Here is a 19,425-nt window from a genome sequence, read left to right on the forward strand (position 1 = left end):
TTCTCATGTGGAATTTTACAGAAAAAAAAGATAAAACGACACAATTCCCCACATATCTTTGTTATTAAATAAGTCTACTTTTAATGTAGTATACACAAAAAAATAAAATAATTTTAATATATTATCGAAGATGAAAAAAAAAAATCTTTTCGACTGTTTAAAAGTGTACATACAATGGTCTTCGTCTATACAATTGAAATGAGTAACAATCTGATTGTGTTTGTGTTGATTCGTAAACAAATAAGATAATTAATAATTAATATAAAAATATAAAAGATAAATCGTATTATGTTGGAGAAAATTTAGATTTACAATCTGAGCGATTAAGAAAATCTTACGTGTCAGCACGTTCAGACGAATCAAATTTGGAACACAATAATAGAACGTGTCGATCTCATATTTATTTGTCTTTTAAATCGTTTTATTTTATACGATATGCATCGGAAAATATACGTACGTTGACACACATATATACGTAAATTAAGAAACAAACATCTGCTGATCTGTGATGCGCGGTAAATGGTCTTAAAAGGGCCGTACAATGGCCACATAATGGCTATATAACACCTTGAGAATATCATGAATTCAGCTGTACGTTACCCGAAAGTACTTTAAAATCATGGATAAAAAAACGTAAGCAAGAAATTTATTTCGTTGTCGACAAAATGACGTTTACGGCGACGCAATAAAAATTAACGTGACGGAATAAGCACTTTTAATGGTTTATAAAACTTGGCAAGGCAACAGCTGCCTACGTTCTATAACTTTCTTAGAAGTAAAGCCGTGAGCGATTTTCTGTTCTACTGAAAAAGAGACCATAAACACAATTGTATTTCTGTGAGCAGGAGATGTGTGATAAAAAAAATACTTTGACTAGTTGAGAGTGCACACGATTCGATGGAGATAGTCAAATATATTGTTTCATCGATTTATTTTTGTTTTTCTTATATATAATATACGAATAAAAAATAATGTCCCGTTTTTTTATTTTACAAAATAAATCGAAAAAGATAATATAATAAATTAATAGTACATTTATATATACATATATATATATTTCAATGTATAAAATGGCTTTTAGTGTAATAAGAATCTTGTTGCAATAAATATATATCAAACTATTTTGTGTAAAAAATAGTTAAATAATTAGGGATGAAATAACCTATAATAATATAACCTAAATAGAAAGTATTCGACTGTATTTCTAGAACGCTTAGAGAAATATATCACTAATGCCCAGTAATCTCTCATTTTATGAAATAAAAGGCAGTCCGCGGTCGAATTAAACGTGCTTTATACATCTGTAATTTAGAGGTAAAGAATCATATCTCCAGTTTTTGTCAAAATTAGAGTTAATACTTTTTTTAATATACCAGAAGTTTAAAGTATATAATAAAGGATAAAGGGTCTTATGTCCATACTGGTTCCTAATAAGATACAATGTTTAGAAAAAGTCATATTAGAAATTTTCATAGAGATAATAAACTTTAAATCCTTAAAGTTTTCTTTAAATTTAAAGTTTTCTTTAAATTTCTAATAATGGAGATACGATTCTTTACCTGTAAAGTACAGATATACATGTATATTTCGTCTGCATGAGAAAAATAGTTGGATGTCTATTGCGTGAGTGCACGTATGTACATGCGTCGTATCGTGAAACCTGATTAAATATGCTCTCTAATGTATACGGAGTACGTCAAGATAGATCAGAAATGATTAAACGTAAGCTAGACGGAATAATAAGAATGGCTGAATAATAAGAAAGAAAAATTAGAATATCCATTTGAACTCGCACAAATGACAGGCGAGTCCTTTCTACAGATTAACTTCATCGGATAACTTAGTTGATAACACTTCGGCTCAGCGAGTAGATCGATGACTTCGCTTGTTGATTTCCCTGCTGTTTCACTTCAAATTTCCTCTCTTATCGCGGAACCAATGCAAGAAATAAATGTATCCCTCGTGAAGTAAAATCCTTAAATTTACTGCTTCGATTTTACTAGTCCTCGTGGAACCCTTCGGTAAACGAGATTCGATGCGACCACGTTTCGATGAGATCGATAGTCTCCCCTTGCTGATGGTGTAGGTACTCGTGCGCCCGTAAGCATGCAACTGGATCTACTTTCGTGTATAGGGATTCTTTACTCCTGAATGAATACCGCCATCTTACAAAGCTGCAGAGATATTACCATGTTACAGGCTCTATCTATATTTGCTTAAAGATAAGATTTGCTTGCATGCCTGGAAAGCATCATAAAGAATCTTAGTCTTACGCCTAATTTGTTCGAAAGGAAAGCAATTATTCAATTATTTATCAATATCTTAATTCACGATATGGTAAATCCAATACATTAGCAAATAAAATTACAATTACTGCGTACAACTAAATTTTTAATTGAATCTGAGAATTTATAAGATAATATGCTACAAACTTTCCATCTTTATTTATATCTTCAATAAATAATATATTATGATATCAATTGGATCATATGTGTCATAAAATCTTCCTCTCACAATATCTATTTAAGTCTGTAAGTAGAAATAATATCTACATATATCATATATTCGCAGAAGAGTGCGGTCCATTTAATCTGCGATTCAATAAGCCCATGAGAGAACTTAGCTATAATATCGCGCACGAGCACACGTGTCGCCTTCGTGCATGAGAAGGGGTTTTCGACGCCGCATTCCGCTCAATGTCCTCCGCGCGAGCGAACAAGCGAGCGGTCTCGCTGAAAATTGAAAAACCTCGAGAAAAATCAGGCACAATCCCAGGCGCAAGCCGTTCCCCGGGGACAACAGGTACAACGGAATCTGGACGAATCCGATTGAATTGCAGTTTGTTGCATACACACGGCTGAAGCGCGCACAACAAACTCGGTTAGCCTCGAGTTACGAGGAATTCCAGTTCCTCTCTGTATTCACGTCTCCTTCTCGCGCCTGTCTGCAGGCTGCAGGCGAGAGAAGGTAGATGAATACCCGTAGGTCGGAGGGGCTGTTAAATCGTGCGGTAAATTCGCTTGCATTTCACTCTCTGGCGAAGGAGTCCCGGAGTAATACGTCGTCGTCGTCGTTGTCGTCATGGAGGGCGTAAGACGAACTCGAAGCTATTGGAACCGGGTCGAATCGAAGGTCTTGCCGGGGCTCCACCGCTCCACCGTGCACCGCCAGAGGTGGAGGCAGGAGGAGGGCGGTTGGAAGTCTGATCAGTTTATAAGCGCACATTGAGTTATTGGTAGCTCATCTGCCTCGTCGATATCCGACTGGATGGCTCCTCCTCCTCTCTCGGAGACTCTCTCTCTCTTTCTTCTCTTTCCGCACAGAGAAAACTGTCTGTGCATTTTCGCGAGCTTCGTGAAATATTTCGTTCCTCTGCATCGTTCGACGTATGGCGCGCGTGCACCTCGGCGATATGTTGAGATAAAAATATGCAATGTATCCCGTAAAAATGGTAAGGCTACTCTTGAATCTAGGAATATAAATTCCTTACATATATCGCACGTATATTAGCGGTAACATTTATAAAAGTTCTTTGCGCATAATAACTACGGCATAGTGCTGCCATGTTTGAAAAAATTGCATATTATTTTACGAAGTTTATAAAATATACTACTTTATTGCCAGACCTAAAAACTGCAATTAGCATATTTTACTTGGAGAACTTCCTGTTAGAATCCGTTGTTTGACGACATCTCGCGCATTACACATGTATTCGCGGCTTTCACCGAGTTATAACTAGGAACACTCCACATGTTTGAAGTTAATTACATGTATCAGTGTGCGAGATAGCTCTTAACATGCCGCGATACTGCAGCCGCGTATAATTTATATATCGCGCGCGTATGCATTGACAGGCGATAGAAAATATAGAAGGAGGAACGCGCGCGTGTTGCGTGCAGCGCGAACAAAACGACGGCGACGACGCCAAACCGCATCAATCGTTAACGCTGCGCCGCGACTCGACATCCACTTAAGAATGGTCTTATCGCGCGAATGCGCGACTCGTTTGATGACTCCCGCGTTATTAATGGATCGAGCGGGGCTATACATTTTCCGGACCGGTGTACAGATCACTGGTTCTAGGAAGCGGACGGGTTCTATCTGCAGAAACTGATGACGATCGCGACTTTAACAGATTAGACAACTTGTTGGAAGATGTAGACGCGTGTCATGCATATATCCGCCGCAATAGAAAGTCCAATTATAAAGCGCGGGACTTTAGATCGTGACTAGTGGCTCCAGATAAAAATCGAATCGACGTTCGTCCAAGTAAGATTATTCGTCGGAGATTACATTAAAGATAGGAATAAATATTAAGAAATATTAAAAATTGCTTAGTAATAGCTAGTTAATCGGATGACTATAAATATATTGCTAAAAATATCTATAAATAAATAATAAATATGTAGTACTCGGATTCCGGTGTGAATATATGATGTAGTATCATTTCGCAGTAAATATGTATGGCAACGTATAATTCAATTAGTATATGAAGCTCAATATAAATGAAATTGCTATCGTTTCCTTATCACATAAGTATATGATACACGTTCGCTCCTTCATCAAGTGTACCCTGATTAAGTTTCTATTATGTCTGTCATCGACAAACGTCAAGATCCACATGAAGATAATTTTTGTTTAATCGATAATTGATTTTGTACGAAAAGAAAAAATGATATCAAGAGAAGCATTCATTCATGTAATAATCAATTTTGAAAATGCAAAGCAAATGAGCGATATTGAACGTCAATTGATGTATCGCGGCAGTCAAGTCGTGACGGTGTCGCGGATAAAGAAATCGCCAAGTCAAGACGTTCTGGCTCGCGTGTACCCACCCTGAAATCGTAGACGACGCGCGAGAGGGTGGACGATTGGAAGACGATCCTTGAAATACTTCATCGAGATTGCAAGAAAAGTAGAGGAGAGTAAGGCCTGGGGAAATCGGAAAGGAAGGAGGAGAAGAAGGAGGAGGAGAGACAGAGACAAGAAGAAAGGCTTGCCAGTTTGTCGGCCGGAGTTATGTGAGCGCAACGACGTAAATACGCGCCTTTGCTGTTACTCGATGCAACGCGCGCTTGCCGCCGAAGAGTGAGGGGGTGCAAACAGGGGTGTGGTTTCGCCGGCAACGAGAAGGCCAGATAAAGAGCACCCGGAGATCTTCGTACGTAGATACACCGCCGCGCCGGTCGGAGGTTCGCGAGACACAAAGGGCGGCGAGACGAGGAAGACGGCGGTTAGGAGTGTCGTAAACAACTGTCGAACACAATCTCCTAATGCACGCCTCTCTTTTGGCACACGCGAGACACCCTTTCCGCTCGAACGACCACCCCGCCGACCACCCCGCGCGCAACCACCCCCTCCTGTCCCACCCGCTTTCCTCTCATCGTATACATCGCTCGGTAATAGGAAGTTATATCCGCGGGATTCGCGACAACCGGAGGCGCCGAACCTATCACCGTCGCGCTTTCGTGACTTTTTGCCCGGCTACGGGCAAAAGATCGTCGTCGTAAATGGAGGATCCATCCTTGTGATGTCTGTATTGGAATTCATGGCCGTCTAGCTACTGTATCGGCTTGTAACTACGCCATCGGGCGAGCAATGAATCTCCGACAAGCTCGAGTTTTCTTCTGAGATTTTTTTCGAATCGACGAATTGTAAAGGAAGAACATTAGCTTCGTATTTATAGTTCGTCTGTTTTCTTCTGTCACGGTTTTAATTGAAACTTCAATACGATTAGGATAATTTGCATCGAACATTCAAGTAATGGACTTTGCAAATAAGGTTAAATCACAACGAATTACATAAATGATTGCTTGCTCAGGATGCTTCAATATCGTTGAATACAATAAAGTTTTATATAATACATTTAATTTCGTCAAAATGATTTCGAAGAAAACGATTTTTTTCCCCTTACAAATTTGAATCCTACAATTTAACTTATTTTTGTCATTTCTCATCTACAATCTAATTACGCAAAATTAATTTCATAGGGCATTTAATAAATTACATGAGCAATTTATTAAATGCATATTTAATTATCGAGTTCTTCATGTTTCGGTAATCGTCGTATAGATTTATATGTTGATACATGGGTGAAGATAAGACTCGTATATCGCGTATATCGCTAAGCGTGTGCATAACCATATAAAATACATATAATACATCAAGGATCATATTTTTCCATATCACGTAATAAATTGCATTTCTTGTGACATTAGTCTTCCGTTTCGCCCGAGCGAGCACTCCAGAATGCGATCGTTCCTGCTATTTGAATGGATTTAATTTATCATGATCGGCTTAGGACTAAATTTCATTCTATTTTCAAGGACACTTGAAACTGCGAACGTCTGGAGACCTAATATTCTCTCCGCGTTGTAAGTGATACTTATTACGCCGGCAAGAAAAATCTGTTGCAGATATATAGAAAATAACAAATAATAACTTTGAAGGCATGCAAATTGAATTTATCCCTTTTTGTCAAGTAGTAATTCTAACAGCTGCAGTACAGTAGTAATGTCGAACGTTGTTATATAAAGCAAATTGTTATATAAAATTTCACCGTCATTATGCTAATGTATTAAGGATATATTACACCGTCAATAATTACATATATATTTTAGTTTTAAATACTGTTAGAGAAAGATGTATAAGAATTTATTAAAAATTCATCCTATATTGTATATATTTATGTATATATTAATAGCGAAAAAATAAAAAATATTACATAAGATAAGCATGAGGACGGATAAGTGCAACGTGCGATGAGAATTACAGAAATATCGTGTGAGTTATCAAAGTACTTCATATATCAACGCCTATCTTGTAGTCGTATATAATAAATGCTTGTCGAACGACAAGCGAATATAGAAAGAAGATGTACATGCATAATCGAGATTATAGTTGAGAAATATATGCGGAAACGCGAGGACAATTTCGGATTGCGCTCTACGGGAAGATTTCAAGTGGTCTTGGGTTAATCGGAGCCAACTAGCCAACTTCGTACATTCTACACTTACAGATGCGATTTGCAGGTCAGGGAAGCATATGTTAATATATGTTATGACAGTATTATGACATCGTGCAATTAGTGATCGCGCGTACGGTGCCCATGATAGTGCCGACCAGCGGGAAGCGTTGAGAAAAATTAATAGAAGTACGGGGCCCCCGTAAAACGCGGGATCCGAACGACAGAAATAAGCAGCAAGGCGTTAAACTCTCTCGTGTCTTTAAGTTTCCCCGTAACTGGTGTATATATTAGCTACGAACGACGTGATATTGCCTCCGCCAGCTTGGGGTCTTAATGCATGGATAATATGTAATAGTGTTTATCGACTCTTCCATTTTGTGCCTCGAAGGATATAACGTGTGCACGAGGCATTTAGATAGATTAATCTGGACGTAGAATGCTCACATTTAAAGTTTCTTTGAGGCAAATGTGCGCTGCAGCGCACCGCAAATGATACACAATAAAAACATATTATCTCATGTAATTTGTACTTTTATATTGCAAAAATTTATGTTTTTAATGAAAAATTTATTATCGTTGTTAACTTGACAATATTGGAGGATTCAATGATGAATCTTTAGAATGCGGATGCGAGTTGTTAGTAATTATGAAGACATGTGGATGATTTTAAGAATTTCAGGCTGGATTCAGGCACAACTGAACTACGAGAATGTACAGAGAATCTCAATCTCCTTATTCCTAGTGTGTATTATATGATACTAGGAATGTGAACTGTGTGTTATAAATATTAAATATAAAATCATATATTAACTTTCTGATCAAATTACATTCTTCGAGTATATTTATTATCCATTTATTACATATTAATAATTCAGTTAAAAATTAAAAATTTAGAAAATAATCATTACTTTATTAAGCAGAACATACTTTATTAAATAATTAATTGTGTGTTAGTAGTAAAAAATATTTGACAAAAAAACTTTTAGTACTTTTTAATTATGCAGAATATTACATAAAAGATAATGGGAGAATGAGAGACTAATAATAATATTAATAATATTTCGCTTACCAAATTTTAACAAGTAGGTATAAGAATAGCTCGCAAATAAATTTGTCTGAGAAAATGAAACATTATGTTGTAAACTGATGGCGGCTCTCTCAGCATAAATTCTGCGAGGTGTTCAATTAATTGAAATGATATCAAGGAACGTGTTTCCGTCAATAATTAATGCAGTTTGGCTTTGCGTATGTGATAGTGTATATATCAATGTCATTTACAGTTTTATACGATTTGTAATCAGGAAGTGTTCGCGTGGTGAATGCTATATACGAAATAGAGGTTCAATTAACTCGGAGAATTAATTGAAGATAAAATGGATGAGCCAGGTTGCTGGAAAAAGGGGAGAGGAGGAAGAGGAGGCAGAAACAGAATTATAATATATAAACGATTTAATATCTGATATCAATTTATCAGATTAAAATGATTTATAATGTAATCATCGGAAATAATTTAATCGGAGGAAAGACCGAGAGATTGAGAAAAATCAAACCAGCATTGTAGATTAAAAGCATATCGCTACATATTAGAATAATATAATTTTATATCCATGAATAAATCTTATATATTTCTTCCTAAATTTCTTTATAAATTTAAATAGAATTGCCAATTATATTAAATGGACAAATGTGGGATAACATTTTTTTCAATCTGATACTGCTAATTTTCTTTTTAAACTCATATATTATCGAAATTACTCAGATATTATAGAATAAAATATATAATAAATGTCTGCTTTTTAAAATAATTTACTTAATAACGTAATAGATAAATAATTTCGTAAAAGTTGTCATATAATAAAAGGTAATACACAGAAAATAGCAAAATTCTGTGTTATGTGTAAAAGTTAATTAAATGACATGCAATTATCACTCTTCGATATAGTAGTTCCAAAAAACAAACTTTAACTAGAATATGAGTCTTACTCGTGCGTTTGTACTAATTTATAAAAATTTTTATGCCGTTTATATGTGTTATGAGATATCGAATGATATTCGGTTTCCTTACATACGAAAAGAGAGATAAAAAAAGATTTCTTCCGTTACATCGCGGTCATAGCCAATCACCCAGAGTGACTTTGCACGGTACTGATACTGATCCTATCGTGGATCAATTATTATGCTAACATCGGTATGCGCCTGGGCGATTCTACGGGAAGACAAACACGCCTTGGATCGTTCATGCATTCGAAATCCATTCGTTCCTACTGCACATCTGCCGATCGGCCCGAGTAATGTTTTCGTGTAATTTTAATCGAATGATCGTACAGGACGCGCGGCTGGCGGATAAAGGGCCGGCGATTATAATCGAATGAAATTGCGCTACGTTTCGATTCCGAGTGTGCAGCCTGTACTTACGCCATTTTCGTATATTAGCGGTAATCGAATCGTTATTTTGTGATGTGATGCAGATGCCGCGATACTCGCGGCTCGTAAATACAGAATGCAGGGTGTGTATGCACATTCCTCGCATTTTATGGCTATGGTACAAGTCTTACGTTATCATATTCATTTATTTAAATGCCAATTCACAGGATAAACACATGCCAGATCAAAATGCATGGGCCTACAATAATAAGACAAGATAATCGATAATGATTTCGATCGGCAATAATACAGTAGAATTAAAAGTATTAATAGTGGATATAGTAGAATGTATGTTTTTAACGTGTAAATATACACGTGCGATTTTTTTCATCAAATATACTTGCGAAATAATGAATTATTTCTATATTAAAATCTCATAATCAATAGCATTTGTAATGCAACGTTTATTCAAACATACTCCTAATTAATGAACTAAAAACATCTTGTATTCGAAATTATAATATTATTTTAAAATATTTGTATGTAAGTAAAACAAAATATTAAGATAACAATTCTAACAATAAGTAACATAGAAATAAAAACATACTAACGTAAAAATAAAACATCTGATACAGTAATTGTAAAAAGTAATAATCTTATTTAAACAATTCATATAATATATGAATATAAAGTATTTAAACTTTTTATATAATTCAGAAATTTTTCAATACATAAAATTAAGTACTAGAGAACAAATGTAATTAAAATTAATAATTAATCCATGTGTATTTTGTAATATGCCGATTATGAACGTAATAATTATACAACAGTAACAATTATACAATTCGGTGATTTAGGAACAGAGTATTTCAAAAATTTTTCATCGCAATCTTACGAGGTACATAAGCGTACACCTGCAATTGGTACCTATAGCTGATTTACGAGCGACAAATGTTAATTGTTTAAATTAAAAGCTATGTGAAAGCAATTTGAAAATAAGTTAAAACGTATTATTAAATTAACCGCTGTCATGTAATAACATGAAGCTAATTAATACGATCAAAACTGATACATTGCGACTGTTGCAATTGATAAAATATTTTCTCGAATTTTTCATCATACGCGAACCATTTGTATTCTCGTTATCATAAAAAAAATTCAACAAATTAATTATACACTTTAAATAGATTATATATATTAGTAATAATATATTCTGAAATGTAATAAACATCTCAATTTTTAATTTAAATTAATAATTAAGTGAAAAGGGCACAGGGCCGTAAGAAGTTGTGGTTTTAATCTTTAATTAAGTTGAAGTTAAACACCTTAACATACGTTTTGGCCTGACATTAGGCTATCTTTAGTGTACAATAATATATCAAAATTTTATAGATTTGCAGTGAACGCATATCACATAGGTATTTTCATCGCAATATAATTTATTATATGTTGGATCTAAACAGCTCATGTCTTATAATTAAATTGTCGCGAAAATAAAAACAGTAAGTGTCGATAAGTAGAAGTAGTTAATATGGTAAGAGGACCTATGATGTTGCATGTCGAGAGTTGTGTTGCAAAGATCACTATAATGATGTTATCAGTTAAAGATATAGAGAGCACTTGTTCTCTACATTCTCGACATCAAACACCATGGGTCCTCTTACCATATTAACTACTTCTACTTGTCGACTTACTGTTTTTATTTTTGCGACAATTTAATTTATAAGACATGAGCTGTTTAGATCCATATAAATTATATTGCGATAAAAATACCTATGTGATATGCGTTCACTGCGTTTATAAAATTTTGATATATTATTGTAATGAGGATGGTTTAATGTCAGGTCGTAACATATGTTAAGTTGTCTAACTTCGACTTGATTAAAGATTAAAACAACAACATCTTGTTACGGCTTGTGTGCCTTTTTCACTGAATTATTAATTTTTAATCATTCGAGTCTTCTAAAATTATTTCTAATTTAAAATTTATACAAAATTACAATTTATAGATATTGCTAATGTTATAACTTTTCGATAAAAGTACTTTTCCACACTAATTAGTAATTTAATTCTGTCATAATTTTCTGAAATTATATTGATATTCTATTCTTATTTTAAAATCACATTTTTGATATAACAAACATGTTAAAAGTATTTAAAAAATTAGGAAAATATAATTCATAATCTGTTATCTATTCCATTTTGAAAAGATATTGTAGAATTTGCAAAAGACTATTATATGTCAAATCTTTCTTTTAAATAATTGAATATGATATTAAGGAATGATTATTTCTCATAAGTACGGCAATTAATTTGCAACAGTCTTTCCATAGCATTATAAATATTTCACGGAGTTTAGTCGTTTATTTTCTACTAACGACGACGATGTTATGAACAAATTTATAATTTTATTGATCAAAACCATCAAAGCCTCGGCTTTTTAACGGAAGCCTCAGAAAGTTGGGAGGCATAATACTTCGAGACGCGTTCTCCATCTGTCGAAGAGGTAGAAATAATTTGATGACTCGTCTTGGTACATGTGCAACGCATGAAGGGTATATAACATATCAGTCACGCGGTTGCACTGCATGCTAATGCAATCCCTTCTCATTAGAAACTCATAAAATCCAGAATCCGCGGAGACGTTTCTCTCGTGGCGAGGAAGGAGAAAGGTCCGAGGTAGGAACGAGGAGAAGGCGAAGGTAGAAACCAGTTCCCTGGGCGTTACTCCGAGCGAAGAGGAGAGTTCTTTCCCACATGAAAACCATGCCATGGACAGATGGATACTCCTGTAACCTGCGAGCCTTTCGTACTGCACACAATAAATGAAAATGCGTCAGCACGTGTATGGTTTCCTATTTCGCGGGCATTTTTGTAATAAATCATAGAGTTGTTTACTACCTACGGACTATTCAGGAAGATTAGCATCGAGATTAACGCCACGTCTTGGCGAAAGCATATTACATGTTGAGCATATTTGTCTATTAAGCAATGAGTCAATAGATTAGAAAGCACAACGAACGAATTTTCACGTATCCTGAAACACTTGCTATCTAAAAGTAAAATTAATTAATATACAATTTAAGTTTTATGTCTATTTATAGAAAATGATATACGATTGATATCTTATAATAAACCAAAAAAGTATTTGATAAAATAATAGTAAATTCCATCCATAAAATGTTAAGTTATTGCTTAATATGTTTCTCTTAACGTAAGATTTTATAAAATGCGACATAAAATAAATTGTTTTTTATAAATTTGCTATTGTTTAATTTTAATATCCTAAAATATCGGATTGCTATATTAATATAAGTCAGTGATACATTTTACTTTTAGATAAAATCACGTAACGAAATACGTCTACACGATCAAATATGACTTGTGACATTAGGCTTGTAAGCAGCGAATAGTTATGCGCACGAAATGCAGATTTATTGGAAGCCGTTGAAAGCCATCGATCTCTCATTCGGCCGCGCATTACGCCACAAGAAGATAAACCGTGGTATAATGAGACTTGAAGAGGAGAAGGTCAGTTCCTCAAGCGATGTTTACCAGCCGCTACTACCTGCATGCAGTTCTGACGGCAATTTCATGTCCTTGCCTCTCCTCTTCGATGTTCTGCATCGTAAAAGAAATTAGATAAAAACCGAGGGGATGTAGTAGGCGGCAGGTTCGTTAACCTGTCGTATGGACATCGTTGCAATTCGCCAGCTGACGATACGCTTAACTGCAACGGACTAACCGCGATGCGAAATATACCGGACAGGAGAATGAAGGAGGCCCTCTAACGTGGGAGGGTGGTGCATTAGGTAGAGATAGCTAATGCGAGGGGGGGGGAAACGCAGACACCGCGCGGTGTTTTTTAATTTCTAATTATTGCGTAATGACCCTGCACTCCGACCTCCGACACTGCGTGCAGACCTTATGTCTCGATACAGCGCACGACTAAGACCTTTAGTTATGGGTTGCGATAATTGCCAATTTCCATAGGCTCTCGTTCTACGTTCCGATAGAGCTCACATGTGCCGGCCGATTCTAATTGCAGGCTACGCTCACAACGAAAGCATTCAAAATACGCAAAATACTTTTTTCAAATAAAAACTGTCATACGATACACGCTATTACGCTTTTCATGAAATTCGAGCGATTTATTTTATTAAGATAAAAATACACGAATCTCTCGAGAAAAGAGAATTATCTGAATCTATGTGATGGAAGATAAGAAAACACTAACTTGCAAAGTTTTAACACCTGCGTATTTTTGCGTTTGCGAAAGCTTAATTAAAAAATCGTTACGTTTGCGGCCGTTGTGGAGATAGCTTTAGACTTGGTCCATCTGCACTGTGGCACAGATCATAGAGAATGCAGCTCGTGCAACCAATATCCACTTTGTAATCTGTGCACAGGCGCTTCCTACACGGATGCACGCGGGGAATCGCAGGCAGGCAGGCAGGTAGGCATCAGGCAGGTACGTGGAGAGGATAGGTAGATTCCTAGGTGTGCGCATCTGGCCGCGTTGCACATGCGAGCGGCGGTATCTGATTCCCCGACGGAAGTCCCGTTCTTGCTCAATAACGCAGGCGATCTGCCAGGAATAATAATTGTTTCACAGGCAACGGATTTGTACGTACAACCGAGCCAGAAATCGCGGTCTCCCGTCTTACGAAGTAACCCCCCCCCCCCCACCCCGTCTACGTATTGCTCGTGGCGTTCATTAAAATTAATCTCCCCCATAAAGAACTGTAGCGTTCGCTCATTTTCTCCGCATGATGAAAATCGTTTCCATTTAAAAGGACTTCGACGCGGGAAAATGAAGTTGATTCTTATCGCACCGGTAACTAACGTGTACAACCACATCGCGTCTAATGCTAAACCCGAGCCGACGTGTGTGAATAAATTCTGCGGAATAGTACGCGTCTGGCGGATCGCTACGGAACGATCAACGATAAAGAGCGATATACTCTTAATTAGGAGTTAACTGCTGGTCGTGTTGCAGGTGGAATCCGTTACATACATGTCTTACACCTGTATAGTTGGATATTTCCAGTGAAACGGGGTAAGAGGATTATATAATCAGTCTTACTGCCAGAATTTAGAGAGAGAGAGAGGCGGGGGGGAGTGAGAGAAAAGAACATGAATGAGAACACGAATGCTTCGGATAAAGAACGAAAAAACATGTGTATATGTATAATTTCAATTACGAGACGATATTCAAAATTATGCGCATGCGTGTCTCCTCATATATTTCCAACATATTTCACATTCAGATATTCATATAACAACCAATAATGTACATATCATTAATATGAATGTTCTTCGCAATGGATATACATTAATTACAGTTTTTTTTTTCTATAATCGCCTTTTATGCACAAATCAGCATTTTCCGTCGCAGATAAAACAATTGCTCCTACCACCCTTCTATCTACCATTTATCGAGATTATGGATGTTGGCAATTAATATACATATCGATGATATAACGCGAGCAGCATTTGCGCCACGTCGGCACTACGAATAAATTTCAGATAATAACGATGGTATCTGGACATATTAGAAGGAACATCAAAATTTGACGCCTATGTATTACAAGGTCAGTTCATCAAGATCAATTCTAGATCACAAAGGAATGATTCTGTCGGCAATCACCTGCCCCATGTGCGCGGTCATACCTGGCGACAGGTATTGCACCTGTAATACACCTGCATCCGATCGCCCGATTTGGAAAAAAATGTATCGCTCCGCCCCGATTATCAGAAATTTATCTATATTATCCGGAATTGCAATGTAAGATTTATTATAAATTGACACGTTGGAACGATCCATCATCTATTTAATTAGGTTCTTACATTCGTGATATTGTTATATCATTGTTCGCCGATATCAGCAATTTTTTATATTCGATCATTATTAAATTATAATTAAAAATCTGTTATTCTAATAATATCATTTAAAAGAGAGATAACAAAGATCTTATAAATATAGAAATACATTGTTCCGAAAAAAAAAGAACAAGGAAAGTGGCAAAATGAGATCAGACGAAATTCTCGCGAATTGATGGTTCATCTAATTATCAGTCACTATGCGTATCGCGGATAAGTGGGATTTATGATGACAGCGGTATAATTCACCAGTGGCTAAAGATAGAAAAAGTAGACAGGAAATGAGGGCGAGTTCGTACCTCGAGTTTTATTTAATTGTTATTTACGCCAAACGATCACGCGATCAAGGGAAAGGAAAGAGCCGCCATTTATCGGCGATAAGTACGAGTGGGAGAGACCGAGGCGGAGAATGTAAGGGTATACGACTGATTTAGAGGACTAATTCGCGACAATTATCACCGAATTGAATTATAGCTTCGAGTCACGCGGGTCCCCTGTATCCATCGCCTCGTCTGATATCGAAACGCACGTATGAAACAGAAAAATTCCACATCCTTCGCAATATAATGTCACGAAAGTAGATAACATTAACTGATTAACTCACGTTTTGTATAGTTACGATAAATAAAACTGCTCTACATTCTGTAGACAAAACTAATTCTTTCCCATTTGAACTAAATAGTAAGAAGTTTCACACAGAGTTTATAATAAAAATATTATTTTTCTAATATCTTGACTCGACGATACTACACAGCTGATCCTATTAGGTATTTTCAATAAATCCTTCTTAGTTTCGGACATTTTTTTTAAATTTTCATTTCAGTTATTTATCAACAAATTTTTGGACGACACATAAGAAAGCTTACGTAAAAGAGACCATCAAGGCGGTTGTAAGGTCGCGCGCGTAAGCATCCTATCAATACGGAAATATCGACTTTATAACATATAGCCGCTCAAGCCGTTAAAAGAATATCGTCACGCGCTTCGACGGGCTAAATTCGAGACGGTCCGTACATTACCGGAGATATGCATTTATACCGCATCTATGCGTCTGGCGCACACGCCGCACGTTCGACACGCCGCGCTGTGCGTATGCACCTTGCGTTTGGAGCCTCTCTCTCTGCTGCTCGTATCGTCAGATGGAATGCCGGAAGTTTCGATACTTCTATCCAGCGGCGTAAAAGCCGCGACTACGCCGAGCAATCTGCCATGCAATAAAATCGGCGACAAGCCGTGAATTCGTGACACGACGCTCATAAAGGGATTTATGCGCACGTTCGAGAGAAACGAGTTGACGTGGCTGACGTCGAAAATGTTATCGACGGTGAGGGCATACGTACACGTATGCGTTTAAATTGCATGACCCTGTAAATAATTTTTATTGCGTATCTATGTCGCGAAAGTCCATGCGATTAAAATCACCAGTTAAAGATATTTTCATTTATAAACAGTTAAATATTAATACTGTACGGTACATTTGTATGACAAAAATTGAATATTGCTGTTGCAGTGAAATTTTTATGAAATTTTACATGGATTGAATTTTAAGACTTTATATATTTATATTTGAGATTCTTTTGTAAATTTATCAAAGACAAAAAATTAAATATACATATATATATATATATTATATATATATATATATATTAGAGTTACAAAATTTTCTAGTAGCAGTAAAAAATTACCGGAATTTTAATGCGCACGATAAAGCAAATGATATAATAAAACTCTTTGCATAAATGCATTTACGTTACATCTCGATGTAAATTCCAGCTTGACGACTTTACAACTCTATTGTTCTTATCGCAAAATCTTGCAGATCACAATAGGCGCTATGTCGATAAAGACATTCCAGACAATATGTAGTTGCAAATGTATTCATAGTTAAAACTTTCGCATGGTAGAAATATAATGAAGTCAGATTAAGCCGATACGTACATATGCTTAAGCAAGATTTTCTGTTGCAAAAACATAATAAACCAAGAGAATGTAAATTAGTGTCTTATTAGAATATTTTATTTAAAGCGCGACCGAATCTTGATAACTAAAAGAACTTTATTCTAAATATTCTTAATTTTTCATATTTATGAAAGATACATTAATGTTTAACATTCAAATCAATTTTAATATTTTTATTATCTTTATTATTTACACTATTTTAAACTTTAAAAGCATTGTTTTTTAATTATAAGTTTTATGTTATTTTAAATAACTTTCTTGTACAATTTGTTATACATATAAAAATATTGCGTTAACATTTTAAGTAAAATAATCGTCATATTAATTTATTATACATTTTCACACATTAACGATTTTTTTTGCTTACTGTACAATATTACGCAATTTAGATTTTGTATACAGATTATCAGAATTTCGATTTAGCAGAATTAGCTGAAACTCCTTCTCAAAATTTCTGTATAGCTATATTACAAAATATGAGACAGAGAAATATTAGGATTAGCATGATAAGAATCAATTTAGTTTTGTTTTAATTTTTTAAAAACTTTTTACCGTCAACAGCTTAGTTATCAATGATCTATATTTTGTAAATATCAGACACGTTTAAATATACTCTTTCAATCCCCAGATAATCAATCGCATTTCACGCATAATAGTATTTATACCGCTGCCGGAAATAGGTTTACGATATCTTCTTTGAGAGACGGGCCTGACTAATCGCGATACATGAGTGCAATTAATTGATATTAATTGAAAGTAACAGGTGGTAACATCAGCGATCTTGGATCTAATTTGCTCCTTATATAATCTCCAAATATCGTTATATATCGCAGAACAATATTTTTTCGAGAAGCGAAGATTATGAATGGCTAATCGATCGTAAACTTATTTTAAGTTTGTAGTCATTTTATGTCTTAATAATTTTACTCTTTATAGATTTGTTTTTAACATTGATATTCATGGACCTTTCTTCAACATCGCGAGATTATTACAATTATTGCAAGTTATTCTAAGGTATTCAAATAGATATGTAGCATTAAGTTAAGACATAAATTTGAGGTATTAGATTGTGGAAACGAAGCAATAACGTATCAAAAAGACTGATGCGGCAAAAAAGGTATGAGATCAATCTTGCAGCAAACTGTTCAAACGCTTGGGTCGTTTTGTCGCGAAACCCACAGTAGATCCGGTATCGAAGGAGAAAGGATTGATCCAGGATGCGTTGGAGATGGGGAGGCGCAAAGGTCCTGGTACAAAGTAAAGACGACAAAGAAATTGCATTGCCGCGCTAAATCTCGGTCGTCGATACACCGACGTAATCAATCTTCAATTGGTACAATTGATTCTTTCCTTTCTATGTCGTTGATGTCTTGATCCCGGATAACCGCGTCGGTTTTTACGAAATTACACACACATATATATATCTTCGTGACACAAAATATGAATGCAATATAAATTTAATCAAAATGCGTCATAAGTTTCTTTAACTTTTTTTATGCGTTATGAAACGAATTATTTTGATTGAAGAATTAATTTTTATAATAAGAAATAAATCACAAATAGTTTATCGTGCAAGATATATCAATCTAATTAAATTAAATTTTACTCATATTGAGAAACATATTGCTTCATCATGTTTCTTTTCGTTACATGTTTAATTATGCGTTTCTTATTACCTAAGATTATGTGATAACGTTCATTGATAAATTTTCACACCATTAATATATTAGTTTTTGATATATCTCATGGAAAATATCATGCAAACTCACCGTGATGTCTTCGAACCGTCGTAACCTTTCAAAGAACGATGTTCTTCTAAATAGTCGAAAAGATCCTTCAATTCGGAGAGCTGTTGGTTCCGTTCTATCATCGATTCTTTTAGAACCTAAAACACATGGTCGAAATATATTCATGAAAAAAAGATTGAATTGAAAGGTAATTTTTGTAAAACATGCACAACACATGTTTACGTTTAATATTATATTATATATATTAGAAACATAATATTTTTTTTACAGAAATTGATATTAAAAAGATACAAGCTGTAAAGATAAAATACTGACTACAATCGAGAAAGTATTTAAATAATTTTAATTTCACTGTATTTGGGAATAGCTACGGAATCAAGGGATTGACAAAAAAGGCATTATCGCAATTCCGCATTTAGAAAGAGAATTGCGTCATTCAACCTTAATCGCGCCAATCTTTGTCCTCTACTGTACATGGTATAGAGCCAAAGAAAAAATAGAGAA

General features: G+C 35.2%; 1 protein-coding gene across 2 annotated transcripts in view; it reads right to left on the bottom strand.

Moving 5' to 3' along the window:
* Positions 1–19,425, bottom strand: part of LOC139776081 (UPF0489 protein C5orf22 homolog) — a 267,600-nt gene that overhangs the window by 99,433 nt on the left and 148,742 nt on the right. For both annotated transcript variants that reach the window (XM_071712547.1, XM_071712548.1), the window contains one exon: positions 18,943–19,058. In XM_071712547.1, coding sequence (XP_071568648.1) covers positions 18,943–19,058 — 116 coding nt within the window. The remainder of the gene's footprint in view (positions 1–18,942; positions 19,059–19,425) is intronic.

The sequence above is a fragment of the Temnothorax nylanderi genome, unplaced genomic scaffold, assembly GCF_030848795.1.
Source record: "Temnothorax nylanderi isolate EJ_2023f unplaced genomic scaffold, tnyl_v1.0 TNYL_tig0111_pilon, whole genome shotgun sequence".
Taxonomy (NCBI): Eukaryota; Metazoa; Arthropoda; class Insecta; order Hymenoptera; family Formicidae; genus Temnothorax; species Temnothorax nylanderi.